General features: G+C 51.4%; 1 protein-coding gene across 1 annotated transcript in view; it reads right to left on the reverse strand.

The window, feature by feature from the left end:
- ZFYVE28 (zinc finger FYVE-type containing 28) overlaps positions 1–20,691 on the reverse strand; it is a 128,259-nt gene that overhangs the window by 60,456 nt on the left and 47,112 nt on the right. The window contains exons 2-4 of the mRNA XM_049886598.1: positions 16,974–17,114; positions 3,614–3,751; positions 922–1,124 (exon numbers count right to left, since the gene is read on the reverse strand). Coding sequence (XP_049742555.1) covers positions 922–1,124; positions 3,614–3,751; positions 16,974–17,114 — 482 coding nt within the window. The remainder of the gene's footprint in view (positions 1–921; positions 1,125–3,613; positions 3,752–16,973; positions 17,115–20,691) is intronic.

A 20,691-nucleotide genomic window follows, 5' to 3' on the forward strand; every position in this document is an offset into this window, starting at 1 on the left:
TGTGAAGTGAGGTGTGTTATCTGTGCGTGCATGGATGGGGGGGGTGCATGTGGGGGGGGTGTATGTGGGGGTATATGGAGGGGTACAGGGGTGTGATATGTAGTACGTATATGTACGGGGTATGTATGTGTATATGTGAGATGTGGGGAGCACCACGTGAGGCATTCCTGACCCCTCTCCCTGGGGTCGGTGCCCTGTATCCCGTTGTTCCACGGAGCTGAGGTGCCCCCAGGTGACAGCACACAAAGAAGGGGCTTGGCAGGTATCGTGGAATGAGCGAATGATTAAACGGTCTAAAGGGAGACCAGGGGAAGACGAGGCCTGAATGCAGAGGGTAGAGGGAGGTCAGAGGTGGGAGGTCAGAGGTAGAGGCCAGAGGGAGCAGCCAGGAGTCAGCATGGGGCTGATACGGGCATCAATTGTGACTAGCTGTACTTGCAGGGGAAACCCTAGTGGTGTAACGGTTAAGAGCTATGGCTGCTAACCAAAAGGTTGGCAGTTCGAATCCACCAGGCGCTCCTTGGAAACTCTATGGGGTGGCTCTACCCTGCCCTATGAGGCCACTAGGAGTCAGAATCAGCAACACGTTTGGCTTTTTGTTTGTTTTTACTTGCAGAAACTTCCCAGGTGTGTCAGGAGGGGCAGAGGTGGGGGTTGGGTAGGACACCTGGGTCTCTTTTAGGCCTGGGGAGGCACCACCCTGGGTCACACCACCTTGGGTCACACCCTCCCTGGAATCTCCCCTGGCCTCACACCCCTCCTGGAGCCCTGACCCAGCCTCAGCTCCTCCCTCTGGGAAATGCTCTGGCTCAAAATATCAGAACAAGCTCCTGTAGCCCCCCACGCTTCCCCGACCCAACTCATGAAGCAAAGGCTGTGTACACGGTCCCCGCACCCAGACCCCAGTGTGGCCTGAGTCACCTCAGCTCGAACTCCGCGAACAGGACGTCGAAGTGGCGCAGCGCCTCCTGCATCTTCTCCGTGTAGGCATTGAGGTCACGCAGCGCCTGGTCACGCAGGGTGCTCCGCACGTCCTCCAGGCTGCGGGTCAGCTCCTTGGCCAGCGGCCTCATGGCCATGCTCTCCAGCTCACGATTCATGATGATGGAGCCGGCGGCCAGGCACTGGGGTGGGAGGGCACAGGTCAGGGCCATGGGGGACAGACGCCCCCACAGGCCTACAGGATCCACGGCTACCGCACCCAGATGGTCAGAGGCTACGTCCTTCACCATACGCACGTGTCCTCTGCTCTGCAGAGGGGGCGGGGAGTCTCGGCACATTTAGCAAACACCAAAAATGGCTCTGTCCCAGGAGAAAGCTCTGGTTGCCAGAGCCAGGCAAAGGTGGGACAGAGGCCAGGTGAGGAGGGAGGCTGAGGGGCGGGGCTGGGCTGGGGCAACCCCTGTCGATGTAGTCATCATCCCCCAAGACCCTCTCCCTAGAAGCCCCCCTCACCACCTACATTCTCCACCCTAGGGCAGGTGTCTTGGGAACCCTGGCATCTGCTCCCTCCTGGTCCCCTATCCAATGGCTTTTCTGATTTATAGCTATCACAGCTCTGCCTGAAGGCCAAAGTGGCCCTCCCGGGTCCCAGAGAGGAGGGCTAATACAAGGCCCTTGAGACTGGGGGGCTCCATGCAGGAGGCCAGCATGCCCCCATTATGTAACCTCCGCCCGCTCCCTGTCCATATGGGATAACTATCAGGGAGTTTAGGGGCTGGGGTCCTGGTGCACAGCCAGCAGGGCTGGTCCAGGGCCCCCAGAGGGCGCCTACCTTTCTGTCAGCTTGTGTCAGATGCTCACAGCTCTGAGAAAGCTGACCTGCTTAAGAGCCTAGAAGCACCAGTGTGGGAGCCCTTGGCTCCTGGGCAGGTTGTAAGGCCCCTCTGCACCCACAAATCCACTGGGTCTGGCTTTGGCTCTAGAAGGCAGTTTCTTGGAAAATGCCCTGTGCTTGCACATGCAGCTCTAGGCACCCCTTCCACCCCACACCCCTACCCTTGTCTGTCACAAAGAGCTGCGGGGGTCACACCCGCTCAGTTCAGAGCTCAGTAACGGGGGACATTTATAAATTCTGCTCTCTGGGCAAAGAGCCCCCCAGTCCCTGCACTGGCCTGAGGGGGTGTATAAACTCTTTCCTAGTCTCTTCCCACCTGCTTCACCAGGTATGTGGCAAAACCAGTCACCCCTAAATGCCCATCAGGGACAGTCAAGAGAAGAGGTGGACAAGAAGCAGTTTGTGGGGTGCCAGAGTGGAGAGCCGAGCTCATGGAAGCCCTCATGCTGGCACGCTCAGGCCAGGCATCCACAGGGAGCTGACCCTGCACCCTCTCACGACTCCCTGCTGCCACCCTATGCTCCTAGGACCCCACTCTGTGGAGGGGAAACTGAGGTTCGGGAGGGAGGATAACCTGCTGAGGCCACCCACAACCAACCAGAACCACAATGGAGGGCACCCCCAAACAGAGAGGTTGGGGTGGGGTGGGCACAGGGGTGGGGCAAATGGGGGGGTGGCGAAGGCACAAGCACTGCTTCCGAAAGCCGGGCAGCTCCAGGCGAGGACGGAGCACTGCAGGGATTCACCATGGGGGAGGCAGAGAGGACACTGCCTAGTAAGGGGGCGACAGACGCCCTCAGCAGCACGACCCTTGTGCCCCTTAATGCAGTGGAGCTCGCCAAGGGGAGGAGCCAGGACATCTGCAGGGGGTGGGTGCAGAAAACCCCTGGGCAGGGGCGAAGCTGGCTCCCCATCTCGGGGGGTGTGGGGTACTCACTGGCAGGAGGGTGAAGATCAAGGCCTCCAGGTTATTGTGAGGATGTACAGTCCTGCTGTCATCACTACGGTTGGGGGGCGGGAGCTATTGTTCCCAGGATTAGTATTATTGCTACTAAGAATGTGGATGGGGCAAATGGTTAAGAGCTGGTCAAGCACTGGGCTAAGGAGCCCTGACAGCACAACGGTGAAGCACTCAGCTGCTAACTGCAAGGTCGACAGTTTGAACCCACCCAGTGGCTCCACGGGAGAAAAGATTTGGCAATCTGCTCCCGTAAAGATTACAGCCTAGAAAACCCTAGGAGGCAGTTCTATTCTGCCACACGGAGTAAATACAAGTCAAAAATTGACTGGACGGTACCCAACAACAAGCAGCACTGGGCAACTAACCAAAAGGTTGGTAGTTCGAATCTATCCAGAGGCACCTCAAAAAGGAGGCCTGCGATCTGCTTCCGAAAGGTCACAGCCTTGAAACCCTAGGGAGCAGCTCTACTCTGACATACATGGAATCACCAAGAGTCGGCGTCAACTCCACAGGAACTGGCAAGTATCCTGGTATAAACAAATGGTTTAATGGACATCCTGAGCTAAGAACCACTTTTAGGCCCTGGATTCCAGGCGCCTGAGAACCTCGTAGAAGTCCCAGGTGAAATTTCGCGTCTGTATTTGCAGTTCTGGGGGAACGAGCCCGTGGCTTTCTTAAGGAAAGGTGGGAGCATAAGCCAGCAGCGCATGGAACTTTTGGAGGAGGAGACCCGCACATGGGCACATGGGTCCCAGGTGCACGTGGCGTCATTCAGAGACACGCCACCACACGACCAGCAGCCATGCCCCCACTACCTCGGCTCCGAACCACAGCTGGCCGGCCAGGTTGTCATGCCGGATCTCCTCGGGGAACTTGACGCAGAAGTCCCTCGGGGCACGATCCTGGGGGATGCACTCATCCATAATCTGGTTAATGATATTCAGCACGTTGTCCTGGAACAAAAACGGAGAAAGCAGCTGAGACACTGTCTTCCTGCGCCACAAGTGGGCCGGGACACCGCGTCAGCTGGCAGCTCCAAGGCACCACTTGAGAAACATTCAGTGCGTTTCCCTGTTTTGTAAGATTACGAAAGTAGGGCAGGCACGCGCCCATGCCTGCTATACGACTGCTATAAAAAGTGCAAACATTCCAGAAGTATCTAAAGTGTGAAACTCCCACACCCACGCCCACCCCAAGTCCTGTTTCACAAGTGAGTTTTTCCATATTTCCCTAGAGTGCTGGGAGGTGCTTTCTGACTCTCTCTTTTCATTTGACGGTATGTCTGGGGAGCTTCCCATGTTACTATGGAGGCCTTACTTCAGCCTTTTTAACAGCTGCACTGTATTCCCTTGAGTAGGGACAATACCGTCCCCCCAGTGATAGACACTATGGCTCCTGGCAGCCTTTAGCCGCAGTGACGAACCCTAATGTCTCTCTCTGATCACGTGTACACATATTTCTTAGGACAGAGTTTGAGAAATGAAACTTCTAGATTGATAGACACGCATACGTAAAACATTGCTTTTTACTGCCAAATTGCGTGTAGTGGGTTTGAATGGCGGCCCCCAGAAAGCTACGTCCACGTCCTAAGCCCGGGAGCGCGATTTCCAGACCTCACTTGGAGAAGGGGTCTTCGCAGATGTTACTGAGTTAAGGGGATCGTCCTGGATTACCCTAACCTATTGCCGTCGAGTCAGTTCTGACTCATAGCGACCCTACAGGACAGAGTAGAACAGCCCCACAGGGTTTCAAAGGAGCGCCTGGTGGATTCGAACTGCTGACCTTTTGGTTAGCAGCCATAGCACTTAACCACTAAAAAAAAAAAAAAAAATCCAGCGACAAGTGTTTTTGTAAGAGACACACAGGAGAAGGCAGGGTCACAGGGCAGACGGCCAGGTGGAGACGCCAGCAGAGACTGCAGTGACGTAGCCACAGGTCGAGGAAGCCTGGAGCCACCAGAAGCTGGGGGAGGCAGGGAAAGATCCTCCCCAGAGCCTTCCGAGGGGCTAGAGCACCTTGATCCCAGACTTCTGGCCTCCGGAACTATGATGGAATAACTTCGTTGTTCTAAGTCGTCAGGCTTGTGGTTCTGTGTTACGGCGGCCCCAGGAAACGGGCACACCGTCGTAATGTCCTAGTGACATTATCTGCCTGTGTCAGGGCAGCAGTACTCACAATGCAGATGTCTATTTCCCTAAGAGACAATGTGTGAGACCTGCCATCTCAGACCAGCAGCACGTAAGAGTGGACTTCTAGGCCTGGTCCCTATAAGGACTTCAGTGTTCCCTGTGTGAACAAAAGGGTCTCCCGCAGCACCATCGATCGCAGAAGCCACGATGTCAGACCCTCACCCAACTGGTGATGCAGGAAAAGTCTCCTTCTCTCTGAATCTCACTTTACTCCTCGGTAGAGTGAGGGGTGCAGACCCACCTCTTGGGTCAGATGAAACCAGGAACGTCAAGACCAAGCACAGCTGATCCTCTACTCCTCCACTCAGGTGTCATCCCCTCCCAATGTCTCTCAGGCCCGCAGAGCAGTAACAGCAGCACGTAAGTCAATTAGCAACAATGGGGCACTGCTCTGTGGGATGTGGAGACTCTGACTTTGCCTTCACGGCTGGGCAACCTGGGACGGGCCACTCCATTCCTCTGCCCCCGTGGCCCTGACTGGTAAAACAGAGACAATGTTTGTAAAACCCTTGGCTCCAGCCTGGACTAAGCCCTCAATACACAGGAATTCTTTTGTTTTAAAAATTCTTTAAAATTATTTTAAGCTATTTCCTCCTGTTCAAAGTATAAAAAACTATTTTTAACACTCTCTGTATTAAAGCCAAACAGCTCTTGTTATTAGCCGCTGTCGAGTCAGCTCCGATTCTCAATGACCCCATGTGAAACAGCAAAACATTGCCGAGCCCTCAGCCATCTTCATGATCGTCGGTGTGTCTGAGGCCAGTGCTGCAGCTACTGTGTTAATCTATCTCCTGGCGGGTTCCCCTTGTTTTCTTTGGCCCTCTCCTTTACCAAACATGATGTCTTTTTCTAGTGGTTAGTCTTTCCTGGTCATGTGTCCAAAGTAAGAGAGCTCAAGTTTCACCATCCCCGCTTCTAAGGAATATTCTGGCTTAAAAAGCAAAGAAGCCCATTTTATTGCATTTTAAATTATGATCATTCTTTCCTTTAAAATTATTCTCTTCTTCGCAATAGCAAAACGATGGTAACAACCTAAGTGCCCATCAAGAGATGAATGGCTAAACAAATTATGGTACATACACACAATGGAATACTACACAAGAATACAGAACAATGATGAATCCTCCAAACATCTCACAGTGTGGATGAATCTGGCGGCCATTATGCTGAGTGAAATATGTTAATCGCAGAAGAACAAATATTGTATGAGACCACTAGTATAAAAACCCAAGAAAAGGTTTATATACAAAAAGAAACAATCTTTGATGATTATGACAGAGGGAGGGGTGGGGAGGGAAAATCACTAACTAGATAGAAGACAAGTGTTAACTTCGGTGAAGGGCAAGACAAGACACAATATAGGGGTAGTCAGCACAACTTGACCAAGGCAAAACCATAGAAGCTTCCTAGACACATTCAAACACCTTGAGAGACCAAGTTACTAGGGCTGAGGGCTAGGGACCATGGTCTTGGGGGGCATCGAGGTCAATTTGCATAACAGTTCATTTTAAAAAAAGTTCTACATCCTACTTTGGTGAGTGCCATTTGTGGTCTTAAAAGCTTGTGAGTGGCCATCTAAGATACATATATTGGTCCTGTCCCTCTGGAGCAAAGAAGAATGAAGAAAACCAAAGATACAAGCAAATATTAGTCCAAAGGACTAATGAATGACATCAATCACAGCCTTCACCAGCCTGAGCTTGGAAGAAACTAGATGGTGCCTAGCTACCACTATCAACCACTCTTACAGGTATCACAATAGAGGGTCCCAGACAGAACAGGGAGAAAAATGTAAAACAAAATTCAAATTCACAAAAAAAGACCAGGCTTACTGGTCTGACAGAGACTGGAGGAACCCCTGAGAGTATGGCCACAGACACCCTGCTAACTCAGAACTGAAGCCACCCTTGAAGCCCACCTTTCAGCCAAAGATTAGACAGGCCTATAAAACAAAGAGTAACACACGAGGAACGCGCTTCTGGGTTCGATCGAGTATACAAAATCAAATGGGCAATGCCGCCCCAAAAGCAAGGATGAAAAGGCAGGAAGGGACAGAAAAATTGAACAAATGGACACAGGGAACCCAGAATGGAAAGAGGAAGAGTGCTGACACATTGTGGGGAATGCAACCAAATGTCACAAAACAATTTGTGTACACATTTTCAAATGAGAAACTAATTTGTGCTGTAAACTTTCACCTAAAGCACAATAAAATTAAAAGTATATATATCCCATTCTTTAAAAAAATCTACCATTTATTCTGTAGAATTACATAAACATGGAACGGGTAAATTTTTTTCTTTATTTGTTAAATAAAAATTAATATATGTTCATCATAAGAAAGCTCGAAACAAAAAGCAAAGAAGTTTCCTAAATAAACTGAATGCTTCGAAAGCCAGCGTGGCAGGGGTTTCGGGACCATGGTTTCAAGGGACATCTAAATCAACTGGCATAATAAAATCTATTAAGAAAACATTCTGCATCCCACTTTGAACAGTGGTGTCTGGGGTTTTAAACGCTAGCAAGCGGCCATCTAAGATGCATCAATGAGTCTCAACCCACCTGGATCAAAGGAGCACGAAGAACACCAAGGACACAATGTAATTACAAGCCCAAGAGACAGAAAGGGCCACATGAACCAGAGACTACATCATCCTGAGACCAGAAGGACTAGATGGTGCCCGGCTACAACTGATGACTGCCCTGACAGGGAACACAACAGAGAACCCCTGAGGGAGCAGGACAGCAGTGGGATGCAGACCTCAAATCCTTATAATATCAAAGATCACCCATTGCCATGGAGTTGAGTCCAACTCACAGTGACCCTATAGGACAGAGTACAGCTGCCCCACTGGGTTTCCAAGGCTGTAAATCTTTGTGGAAGCAGACTGCCACATCTTTCTCCCACAGAGTGGCTGGTGAGTTTGAACCATTGACCTTCAGTTAGCAACCGAGTACTTAACCACTGCACCACCGAGGTCCTTCGACAAAGTTTACATTACATATAAATGACCCAAACACTCCAACTAAAAGGCAGAGATAGTCAGATTAGATAAAAAAGCAAGACTCAAATATACACTGCCTACAAGATACCCACTGCTTCTCCATTCAACATCCACATTTGGCATTTTATTAACTTGAAAAGAATAAATGGTGCCTCATTGTGGGTTACCACGACCTTAATACTGTGTTCTCATCCATTACTGATGAAGATCAAAGACAACAGCCTTCAGTATGGATTAGACCTACTCAACATAAAGAAAACAGAAATCCTCACAAGTGGACCAATAAGCAATATGATAAAAAAAGGAAATACTGAAGTTGTCAAGGATTTCATTTTACTTGGATCCACAATCAACGCCCACAGAAGCAGCAGTAAAGAAATCAAATGACATATTGCACTGGGCAAATCTGCTGCAAAAGATCTCTTTAAAGTGTTAAAAAGCAAAGATGTCACTTTGAGGACTAAGATGCACCTGACCCAAGCCACGGTATTTTCAATTGCCTCATATGCATGCAAGAGCTGGACAATGAATAAGGAAGACCAAAGAATTGATGTCTTTGAATTATGGTGTTGCCAAAGAATACTGAATATACCATGGTCTGCCAGAAGAACAAACAAATCTGTCTCAGAAGAAATACAGCCAGAATGTTCCTCTCCTCCAAAAAAACAAACTACACCAGCTATCATCAAGTCAGTTCCAACTCATGGCAACCTCATGTGTGTCAGAATAGAACTATGCTCCATAGGGTTTTCAGTGCCTGATTTTTTGGAAGTAGATCATCTGGCCTTTCTTCCAAGGTGCCTCTAGGTGGACTCAATTTCCAACCTTTGTTTGCAGCCCAGAGGATTAACTGTTGCTCCACCCAGGGTTTCCTCTCTCCTCCCATCACTGAGCAAGCCAGCAGCCAGCCACCAACACCATTCCTCTACTCTCCATTGTCAACAGCCAGCCCAGCAGACAGGCGGTTCATAAAGCTCTCATTCTTGTCTGGCAGGAGCTCAGAATGCATGAGGCTCTCTGTGGCCTTGCCAATGAGAGGAATCAGACTTCCCAGCAGGAATGCTGGCAGATCGTCCCCCAGAGGACCCGTGTGGAGACCCGCCACCCCCAAGGAGGACGAGGCTCCCTGGAAAGAAGGGCAAGCTCCCTTGCATGGATTCAATACCCAAGCCAGAAGGTGCTGACCTGTGGGGAAAAGCCAGGGGAGGGTGAAGGAGGCCACTGTGAACAGAACCCAGCCAGGGACCCACAGTATGTAGCCCTCCAGGGCCCTGTGCCTCCCACATCCACGTTCCTGGAGGCCCTGGGAAGCTGGGCTGGGCCGGGCAAGCACTGCCATGCCTTCTTTGCACAGATGCCCCGATGTGCCACTGAGGGTTCAGATGGTACCTGGAGGCCTGATATGCTCCAGGTGGGAGTGAGGGGGAGAGGGGACTTGGGAATGGGTCACCTAGGCTGGGTCGGACAACTGTGGGGCAAGCAGAGGGTGTCCACTGGCTGTGCTGAGCCACTGAGCCACCGGCCCCAATGCCAAGAAAGTCATGGCTCCAGGTTCTTGACACGGACATCTGTGTCCTGCTGGGAACTGACTCAGGTCGGGGTACGGGGGCTAAATCTGGCCATTAGGAGGAGCCCATAGGCCTTGGCTAATCTCCCCACAATGACAAGGTCATCTTTGGGGCATTGAGTTTATGCTGATGGTGGTGGAGTGATTTGGAAAAGGATAGTAATAATGGTGGCATAACATAAAGAATGTAATCAGTGTCACTGAACTGTGTACGCGTAGAAATTGTTGAACAGATAAATGTTTGTTGTATATATTTTCACCACAACTAAAATCAAGGCCATGAAACAATGACGTGCTGGTTAAGGTGGGCTGCTCCTGGCACAACTGCTCATTCTAAACCCACCTCACCAGACTTTTCACGTTTTGAGGGAACGCACGTCAACTCATGCGTCACAGGCTTTGTTCATGCAACACTTTCCTGACTCCAACAACCTGAGGGCCGAGAAATGTCCTCACTCCCTGTGACATTCCCCACCCCCCATGCAGGTCTGCTATCAAATAAATGAGGGAGCGTATAACCAAACAGACAAGCCTACAGAGGACACTCAAATGAGCAGCCGGAAGATGAGAAAAGACAAAATGTCCCATCTTAGGTTGGGTTCTCTAGAGAAGCAAAACCAGTAAAGTGTATAAATGTATATATTTATATCAAGAAAATGGCTCACAGGGTTGTAGAAGCAGGAACATCTCAAACACGTGGGTCAGGATAGAGGCATCTCCTGATTCACATACCCACAGGGGCTGGCAAACCCAAGATCGATCAGTAGGTCAGAGAGCAGGGCTCTTGCTCACAGGTTGCAAAGATAGACAAATCCCAAGATCAGCAGGCAAGACCACAGGTGAGCTGCTAGCTCAAGTCCCAAGAACCAGAGATTAGACAAACAGGAGACAGCGGCAGGATCCAGAGTGAGCAAAAGCCCACGAGTCTTGCCAGAATGTCCACTTACATTCAATGCAGGCCTCATGCCCAAGGAAACACTCTTGCAACTGATTGGCTACTCACAGCAGATCCCATCATGGAGGTGATCACATTATATCAAATCTCATCATGGAAATGATCACAACATCATACAACTGCCAAACTACTGAGAATGATGGCTCAGCCAAGTTGACACACAACCTTCACCATCACACCCAGCTTCCCAAAAACCAAACCAAACAAGTAACAAACCTGTTGCCATCCAGTCAGTTCCAATTCATGGTGACCCCATGTGGTACGGGATAAAACTACTCTATAAGGTTTTCTAGGCTGTAATCTTATGGAAGCAAGTCACCAGGTCTTTCTTCTGTGGGGCCACTAGGTGGGTTTGAACTGCCAACCTTTTGATTAGTGTTGTTGTTAGGTGCTGTCAAGTTGATTCCAACTTATAGCAACCCCATGTGACAGTGCAGAACTGCCCCATAGGGTTTTCTAGCTATAATACTTATGGGAGCAGATTGCCAGGCCTTTTCTCCTGCGGAGCCACTGGGTGGGTTCAAACCGCCAACCTTTCAGTTAGCAGCTAAGTGCAAACCATTTCTGCTGCAAAGGAACTTAAAGTTTTCCATTTTCCACACATCTTACACATTTTATTAAATTGAAATATGCCCATGAAGGCATCCTTTGCTGTTCTTTTAACCCGTTTCTCTGGGTGTGGGGGCTCTAAGTGGACATCGGCTACAATTTCCAATTGGGGGTCAGCAGAAGAACATCCACACAGCACATCTGACTGCTTCCTTAGAAAGGCTGTTTGTATATCGGCCCCTAGCTGGCATTTGGGAGCTTGGATCTGGGGACGGTTCCCACCATGTCTTGACAAGAGTAGCTCACTGAGCCCACGCAGTCCACTAGAGCAATGTGGTCAGCGCTGAACTCCTGCTTCCCTTCGAGGAGTCTGGAATTTTGGGACATGCCAGGCAGAGATGTCCACGTGACCAAACCACTGCCATTGAATAGATTTTGACTCACAGTGACCCTGTAGAACAGAGTAGAACTGCCTCACAGGTTTTCCAAGGCTGTGATCTTTATGGAAACAGACTGCCAGATCTTTCTTCCACAGAGCAACTGGTGGGTTCAAACTGCCAACCTTTCAGTTAACAGCCAAGCACTTAACCACTGCACCTCCAGGGCTCCTAAGCTGACCATAAACTAAAACACCAAACCCTTTGCCGTCAAGTCGATTCCAGCTCACAGAGACCCATAGGACAGAGTAGAACTGCCCCATAGGGTTTCCAAGACTGTAATCTTTGTGGAAGCAGACTGCCCTATCTCTCTCATGGAGCAGCTGGTGGGTTCCAAAGGCCAACCTTTCGGTTAGCAGCTGAGCACTTAACCACTGCGCTACCAGGGATCCTTCCTATGTGACCAGGCCCCCAAAAAACTCTGGGCATTGAGTATCCAATAAGGAGGCCTGCAGGGGGAATGAAGTGCGGCCCATGTGAGTCTACAGGGAGAGGACCCTGGAAGCTCATGTCTGGTTTCGCCAGACTTAGCCCCACGCGCCTTTTCCCTGTGCTCAGCTTGCTGTGTGTCCTCTTGCTGTAATAAAGATCAGCTGTGAGTAAGACTACATGCGGAGCCTTGTGATTCCTCAGGAATCACCAATTCTACAGTGGTCTGGAGGACCTGAACATAGGTGTCTTCAGAGTAAAACAAGAAAAGACACTTGTATTGCTATGTGAGTGCAAAACCCTTTTAGATTTTTATGATTTGTTTCTCTAAATGTTACCCACACCCAATTCCAGAGACATTTTCCTTTTCCTGATTTACCCTACCAAGGCTGTCCAAGTCAGGCAAAAACTTAGTTTTCAGTTTGTACAACACAAAATTGTAATAACAAGTGAACCGGCATAAGCAGGTTGGGAAAAAAAATTCACTCTTGGAAGCCACAGCCTTCCCTCCACCCCCCGCTGAGAGCAGACACAGGAGAGGGTGTTAGCTGTGAGTTATGAGTGTCCAGCATGGTGGGCACAATAAGGGCACTTTATGATGGGAAAAAGGGTGTCAATGGCCCAGCAAGTCAAAAGACCCTCTGGCCTCTCTGGTCCCTTGGTCATCATGAGAGATGGGGGTCATCCTGGAAACCAGCCAGAACCCACTTTTCTGGCCCGCCATGGATTCTGTAAAAGCTGAGTTCCTTCTCTAACTCCCTGGAGCTTATACTACGGCATGGCGTGACATTTGCATCCCCACTGTTATAGATTGAGTTGTGTCCCCCAAAATATGAGTTGGAATCCTAATCCTTATAGGGTCCTTATAGGGTCACTATGAGTCGGAATGACTTGATGACAGTGGGTTTGGTTTGGTTTTAGGTTATACCTGTGGGCATGATCCCTTTGGAGAATAGGGATTTCTTTGTTAGGCTAATGAGGTCAAATCAGTGTAGGGTGTGTCCTAAACCTAATCACTTCTGAGTTTAAAAAAAAAAAAAAAAAGGAGCAGGTTAGACACAGGAATAAGCACACGTCAGGGAAGACAGATACCATGCAAGGACCACCAAGGACAATGGAACTCCCAGGACTACCAACAAGGAAAGAATCCACAAGGTGAAACCCTGATTTGGACTCCGAGCCTCCAGAGCTATGAGACACTGAATTTCTCTTCTTTAAAGTGACCACTGTGGTATTTGTTATAGCAGCAGTGGCAGTCTGAGACACCCGCCAGCCCGCCTGCTCTGCCTGCTCTGTGCCTGGGAAGCAGCCTCACTGTTTCTTAGGGAGTCCCCCTCCACTGTCTCCATCTGTGTCTGCTCTCTTGGCCTCACTCAGGCTGGGACCAGAAGTTTCTTCTCCTCCATGTTCCTTTCTTTTTTTATACTCCCGGAGAGATCTTCTCAGTGGAACCTCTCAAACCTCTCACTGAAGGCCTCTTCATGTTCTCTGGTGGCCACTTTTCGAGGTGTTCTGTGGTTCTACGCAGTATTCGGCACTGCCTCAAACCTCTCAGAGAACCATGATTGAGGGTTTCTCTGTGCTTTTCCGTTCCCCATCGGTATCAGATACTCCTGAGTCATCTGGTCTCCATGTGGACACGTGGTTTCTCACTTCCTTCCTGGAGGCCCTCCTCCAACCCCTCAGCCATCTGTTCACAACTGAGTGGGAGCTTTAGGGAGCAGGCGGGTTGGGATCACCACCTGGAAGATTCACTGCAGCAGGGAGGTGAGAACCTCACACGGGGTCCAGGTCAGCAGGGCCTCGAAGCCTTGGACTGTCTTTGGTTAGCAGGGCTCTGAGTGGAGGAGGGGGTGGGTCTGACTCCAGTGTCACAAGGATTTCACTGGCTCCTGGCTGAGAGAAGACAAAAGTGGGGCAGAGGCCAAGGCAGGGAGGATGGCGGGAGTCCCTGAGGATCCCAGGACAGAGAGGATGGTGACTGAGAACACAGTGGTGGCCAGGGAGGTAGACAGAGTGGCTGGATTTGGGAGACAGGTGGAAGGTAGAACCAATGGGATTTCCTGACTTAGATCAGACATCAGTACGAGACGGAACGGAGAGGGAGGGTGCCTCTGAGGTTCTGGCCTGAGCCCCTGGGAGGCAGGAGCTGTCCTCACCAGAGACCAGGCAGGGTTCCGGGTCTGACATGTTGGGTTTGAACTGCCTGGGAGACGTCCCAGAGGAGCATTGGGAAGCAGTGCAGGGCACACACCTGGATCTGGGAGGGGTACGTGTAGAAGTGGTCAGTGCAGATGGTGCCTGCAGCCCCAAGTCCAGACAAGGCTGCCACAGAGGAAGACAAGAAAATGAGAGGGCACTCCCAAGGAGGACGGCAAAGGGAGAGGTGAAGGGCCTGGCAGGGTAGGAGTGAGGGGGCAGGGGTCCTGCAAGTCAAGTGGACAAAGACCACCAAGTAGGAGGTGACCACCACATCAGATGGCGTTGAGGGTTTGACAATCTCCATGCCTCACAGCTCCTTCAGAGGCCCCCAGAGAAGAGGAGGATGTGTGTGTAATTCACTATCTGTACCTGCTAGTATTCCCTTCCAGATCTTTCTCACTGAGCAAATCTCATTGAAATGCGTTCTTGCTAAAAGCCATCAGCGGCCCCATCCCAAGAAGCGGCCACTGAGTTCCACAGCCCCATACAGCCTGGTGCCCCTGCTCCCACCCCTACTGCTCCTTACATCTGGACCCCCCAGCCAGCTCTGACAGCCCCCCACAGGCCCAGCTGCTTTGTGCTCCTGGGCAGAGGCCCTCTGTCTAGTCCCCATGATCACCTTTTGTTGTTGTTGTTGCTGTGTGTTGTCAAGTCTATTTCGACTCATGGCACCTCCATGTGACAGAGTAGAACTGCCCCACAGGGTTTTCTTGGCTGTAATCTTCATGGAAGCAGGTCATCAGGTCTTTCTCCCACAGAGCCGCTGGGTGGGTTCCAACTGCCAACCTTCCAGTTAGCAGCCAAGAGCTTAACATCGTACTACTGGGCGCTTTCCTTACATTTTAGTACTCACTTAATGCAATACTTTATCATCTACGCCATCACGTTAAAAAAAAATGCACATGAGCCAGAGGAGGTATAAAGGGAAAACAGCCCCCGCCACACAGGCAACCACTATGAGCAGCTTCCCACATGGCGCCCTTTTTCACAGATGGGACCTGAGGGCAGACAGCCTTCGATTCCCTAGAAGCACCCTCTCCCCAAGGGGAAACTGCTTTCCGTGGGGTCCCCTCCTATCAGGTAGGCTTCCTCCTCCAGGCTCCACAGGTACCTTGGTACCTGTTGCCCTGGGCAGGAACTTCAGCTAACTGGGCCGCCTGGGAGCTGGGACTTGTCCTGGGCACACAGAAGCCTATTTCAAAAGGAGCCTGAGACGTTTGGTCCAAACCTCTGCACAGGCACACGGGCTTCACTGAATTGCTCGAAGCCTTGAGGCCCAAAAGAATGAAGAGCCCAGAGCCCAGAGCCCACGCTGACCAGAAAATCCCAGAGTCCAAGCTGGTCAGAAAAGCCCTCCTGGCCGCAGACACGGTAGTTCTGATGCTGGGAGTCCTGCCAGAGCTGCACCTGGGGGGTCTGCCTTTGGGCACAGGGAGCAGGGCCGGGTCTGCAGCCAGCCTGGGCTGTGGCCGAGCACAGTGGGCACGTGAGACAGGACCCTTGTGCTGGCAGTGGCATGCTCCCTCCCATCAGGTAGGCACACCCAGCCCCCTCTTCCAGGGTAGCAAAGGCCCAGCAAGACATTGTGGGAGAATACGCCCAGGATGTCCCCGCGCTTTGTGAAAGACCCGTGATTGTCACTTGACAAAAATGTGCACCAGATGCTCCCATGCTGGTAGAGCCTAGCGAACGCTTTGTAAACTGGGAAGAAAATGTTGTTAGCTGAAGGTATTTTTAGCAGCAGCTCCTGGCCACGGCTGAATTATGCAGCAGAAGCTCAGGGGACATGAGTCAGCAGCAGGGGAGGCTGACGGCCGCGCTGTGGTCCCACTAGTCTTGGATGGAGCGCACCTCAGCAGGCCTGGGCCCTTCGCACCCTGGCAGCTTCCAGGCCCAGGCACCTGCTCGCTTCTCATCACCCGGGTTCCCTCCAACTTCTGCTTGCAAAGCATATCCTGCACCCCTGGCAACTTCTAACCTACCTCAAGACTCCGCCTGTCCTGCTCAAAGCTGTCCCCTTCTCCTATGCCTTATTTCACCAACCAGACTGAATGGACCCTGTTATGGATCGAATTGTGTTCCCCGAAAGATGTGTTCAAGTCCAATCCCTGTACCTATGAACGTGACATTTTTTGGAAATAGGGCCTTTGAACATGTTGTCAGTTAGGTTAACACGAGGTCACACTGGAGTAAGGTGAGTCCTAATGCTACATGACCCCAAAAAAACAAACCCATTGCTGTCCAGTTGATTCCAAATCATAGTGACGCTATAGGACAGAGTAGAACTGTTCCATAGGGTTTCCAAGCAGCACCTGGTAGATTCGAACTCCTCACCTTTCGGTTAGCAGCTGAGCTCTAAACTGCTGCACCACCACTGCACCACCAATTCTATATGACAGGTGTCTTTATAAAAGAGGAGACAAGACGCAGAGGGCAGGCAGCCATGTAAAGACGGAGGCAATGAATGGAGTGAAGTTGCCACAATCTAAGAAACACCTGGGGCCACCAGAAGCCAGGAGAGAAATGGAAGGACCCCTCCCTTAGCACCTTCGAGGGAATGTGGCCCGCTGATGCCCTGAATTTAGACTTCCAGCCTTCAGGACAGACAGACGACGCACTTCTGTTCTCACAGGGCACCCGCTTTGCAGCACTTGGCCATGGCAGCCCTGGAGACCAGGTGGACCTGGGGGCGGGGTCCACAGCTCTGACTTATGTCCCATAGGCCAGCCCAGGGGCCCCATGGGCCCACCTGGGAGGCCAGCAGAGAAGGCAGGCCCAGCACCCCTGCGATGCCCGCTCAGGACGGATGGGCTCCCGCCAGGGACCCCATGAAACTGCTCACCTGGCAGGAGCGGAACTGGCTGACCAGCAGGGTGCACCTCTGCGGTTCCTTCCGCCCGTCCAGGCTGTCCAGCTCTGCCGCCACCTGGTTCAACTCCTCGTCTGCGTAGTAGAACTGGGCAAGCAGCTGCGGGTCTGACCTCTGCAAGGGAGACAGGGAGGTGACAGAGCCTGACCCACCCAACAGGCATGCCACCTGCCCCGCCCCCAGAGCCCCCACCCTTTTGCAGGCCGAGCCCCTGCCTGCCCCACCCTCCCTCAGCTTGCTCCTCCTAAGGACCCCCTGACGACCCCTTCTCCGCAGGCTGCTCCCCTGCCTGCACCACCCTCCCTCAGCCTGCTCCTCCTGAGGACCCCCGACAACCCCTTCTCCGCAGGCTGCTCCCCTGCCTGCCCCACCCTCCCTCAGCCTGCTCCTCCTGACGACCCCGACGACCCCTTCTCCGCAGGCTGCTCCCCTGCAGCAGCTGGCCCCTGAGGCCCTGCCCCCACGGGTCCCGCCCCTCCAGTCGGCACATCCCAGCAGCCAGCCCTCCACAGCAGTGGTGTCACTAGGGTTGGTAACTCATGATACCTTCACCCCCTCCACGGACCTCCTCCCCTACCAGATCATACAGAATCCTTAAACCAAAACCAAGCCTGTTGCTGTCAAGTTGATTTTGACTCATAGTGACCCTACAGGACAGAGCAGAACTGCCCCACAGGGTTTCCAAGGAGCAGCTGATGGATTTGAACTGCCGACCTTTTGGTTAGCAGCCAAGCTCTTAACCACTGCGCCACCAGAAATCCTTAGTAATGTTTATTGTCAATTTTAACCATAGAGAAATATGTGATATAGTTATAAATTGCTTACATGTAATCTTTCATAGATTACACGAATACTAACAACAAAATTTCTGTAAAATCTTTCTACATTGACTGACGACTTTATTAGTCACGACATCTTTAGTAACTGAGCGGAGGCCTTTTTTGATCTTTCTCTTTTCCTTTAATGACTACTTCATTCTCAAAAAACTTATTGACACAGATTCACAAATACTAATGACCACAATATTGTAGCTAAAGCACCAGAAAATCTGACAAAATCAGAGACGATAAACACACCAGCAGCAACGAAAAACAGCCTGTGTGTGTAGGGGTAGAGAGGACACCCCGTGATTCTAACTGTCACTGTAGTTGAGTAACAGTGACAGCTCTGAGGAGTGAATTAGGAGGTTCAAAAAGCAAATTAGCACACAGTTTCAGCTTTGTAGATAAATTGCTACTTACAAACTAGGTTTACGAGAAATGTTTTCATCGTCGTAACTAACTACAGGGATATTTTTACAAAACATAATAAAGTTCTAATGAAACATTGAATAAAATTTTTATAGACAGTCATTTCGTTGTCACCCATTCTGACAGTGTCACTCCCACGCCCTCCCAGTGACGCCACTGCCACACAGGCACCCCCCTCTGGCCCTCCACCTTGTCCTCCGCAGGTCCTGCCCCTACAGGCCCCATTCCCACTGGCTCCACAGACCCCACCTGCCACAGGGCCACTCTCTCTGTAGGCCCTGACCCACTGACCCCACTCACCCCACTGGTCCCGCCCAGTGGGCCTGGATCCACAGGCACCGCCTGCAACCCTTGCCAACCGTGTGGTCCCATCCCTCCACCTGCTCAAGCCCAAAGGCCCAGCCCCTTCACTAGCCGGCCCCGAGGCCCTACCTCAGCCCCTTCTTCCAGTCGTTCTTCCGTCCCTGCCCCCCACTGGCCACACCCCTACACTGGTCCTGCCCACAACAGGCTCCGCCCCCACCAGCCCTACCTTCCACCGGTTGTGCCTCCACCCCATCTCCCCCACCATCACCCCCAGCCCCGCACCACAGGCAGGTGTGACCTTGTTCCAAGGCCCCCTGCTAGCTTGCTAGGGGTCATCACCAGCACCGCTCCTTGGCCCAGGGCTCCTGCTTACCCCGAGCTTTAGACCACTCTTCCCTCAGCTTTCGACAAGAATCTTTCCAGCCAGTGCCCTTGGCCCACCTGTCCTAACTCCCTCAGCATTCCACCATAAGTGAAACCACTGGTGGCTGGAAGGTCTGTGTCACCGGGAAGGAGGGGGTCTCTGGGGAAATCAGGCATGCTCCCTCCACCCCAGACACCAGGTCCTCAATGCCCCATCCCCGGAGGACCCACAGATAAGGGGCCCCAGGACCAGGAAACTGCCTCTAGAAAATGTGTTTTTATTCTTAAAACTAAAACGATAAAGAAAGCCATGAATGAAGGTGCCCAGAGTGACACAGTAACATTTAACATGAATCAAGGGTCATTGATGGTACCATTCCCCGCTCTCTAGAAGCTTCTCAGCCTTCTCACCCCGGTTTCTGTAATGCCAGGAAATGTCAGTGGATTTGGGCCTTCCACCAAACATGCAGGGCTTTCCCAGTCTGGGTCTTGAAGAGTGTCCATCACACCTAGAAAAATCCAGGCTCCCCACAGGCCAGAAGCAGACCCTGCTGACTGCCTGACCCCAGTCCTCCAGCTGTGCTGCAGCCCTGCTGGCCTTCTCGGTCTCCTGGCCTTCTCACCTCTTCTCATCCTACATACTCAGCAGCTCACTGGCCCCTGGTCCTTTACACCTGCACATCCTTCCGCCTGGCATGTGACTGCCCAAGGTGCAAATGGCTGGTTCCCTTGGACCTGGTTTCAAGGATGCAAAAAGTGACCAAGCCCTTGAACGTACATTCATGATCTTGCAGAGAGAGATAAAGGGAAGGTACACATACCAGATCACGTGAGCATTAAAATTTGCTGGTATACACACGATGGCACAAAAACCAACACCTGATTCACTCTTTTTATTCAGCCTAAGAATTTGTGCATAGTAGTGTTTATATTGTGTTCAATATAATACAATTTTATTTTCATAGCTTCCCCTTTTCTTGCAATTTGTTTCCCATTCAAACCCGTGGTCTCCACACATGCTGACATTCTGCTCCCACCCCATTAAGTGGCCTTGGCCCAGGGTTCTGTTTCCTTGGCTGTCAGGGTTCTTGGCTGCTCTCATAATAGACTATTCACCAGGGCCTGGCTCTCTTGATAAGCTAGAGATGATGGCCTAGGCCTTGGGGTGGGGAGAGGAAACCCCAAAGGGGCTGAGCAGCCCCACATGGGGCCTGCCCAGCTCCCAAGACTTTCCAGAGCCATAGCTATGTTGCCCTCCATGTCTTATAGTGACCAGGTGGGTCAGGACCTGACTGGGCCACTCATGGCACTTGGTTGTCCCGGACCCAATGATTGGTCCAAGGGGTGGTGGGCATGTGACCCAGGCAGGGCCAATGAGAATTCTTCCCTAGTACTTTTCACACAATAGCTGAAAAGAGAAGAGCCTCACTCTCTGGCCACGCTGCTGAACACAAGTAAGCCTGGGAGATGCTGGAGGCCCCCTGAACTGTGGAGATCCCTGTCTTCAGGGGAAGAGAATCTGGCAACTATTCATCCATCCATCTATTCACCCATCCAACATCTATTCATCTACCCATCCATCATCTACCATCTATCCACCCATCCATCTTCCACCCATCCTTCCTTCCATTCATCCACTCATCCTTTTATCCACCTACCCACCAGTCCATCTATCCATACCTACCCACCACACCCATCAATCCATACCACCCATCCATCATCCATCCACCCTTCCTTCTATCCATCTATCTATCCATCCAACGGATGCCACC

Source organism: Elephas maximus, chromosome 5 (assembly GCF_024166365.1).
Source record: "Elephas maximus indicus isolate mEleMax1 chromosome 5, mEleMax1 primary haplotype, whole genome shotgun sequence".
NCBI lineage: Eukaryota > Metazoa > Chordata > Mammalia > Proboscidea > Elephantidae > Elephas > Elephas maximus.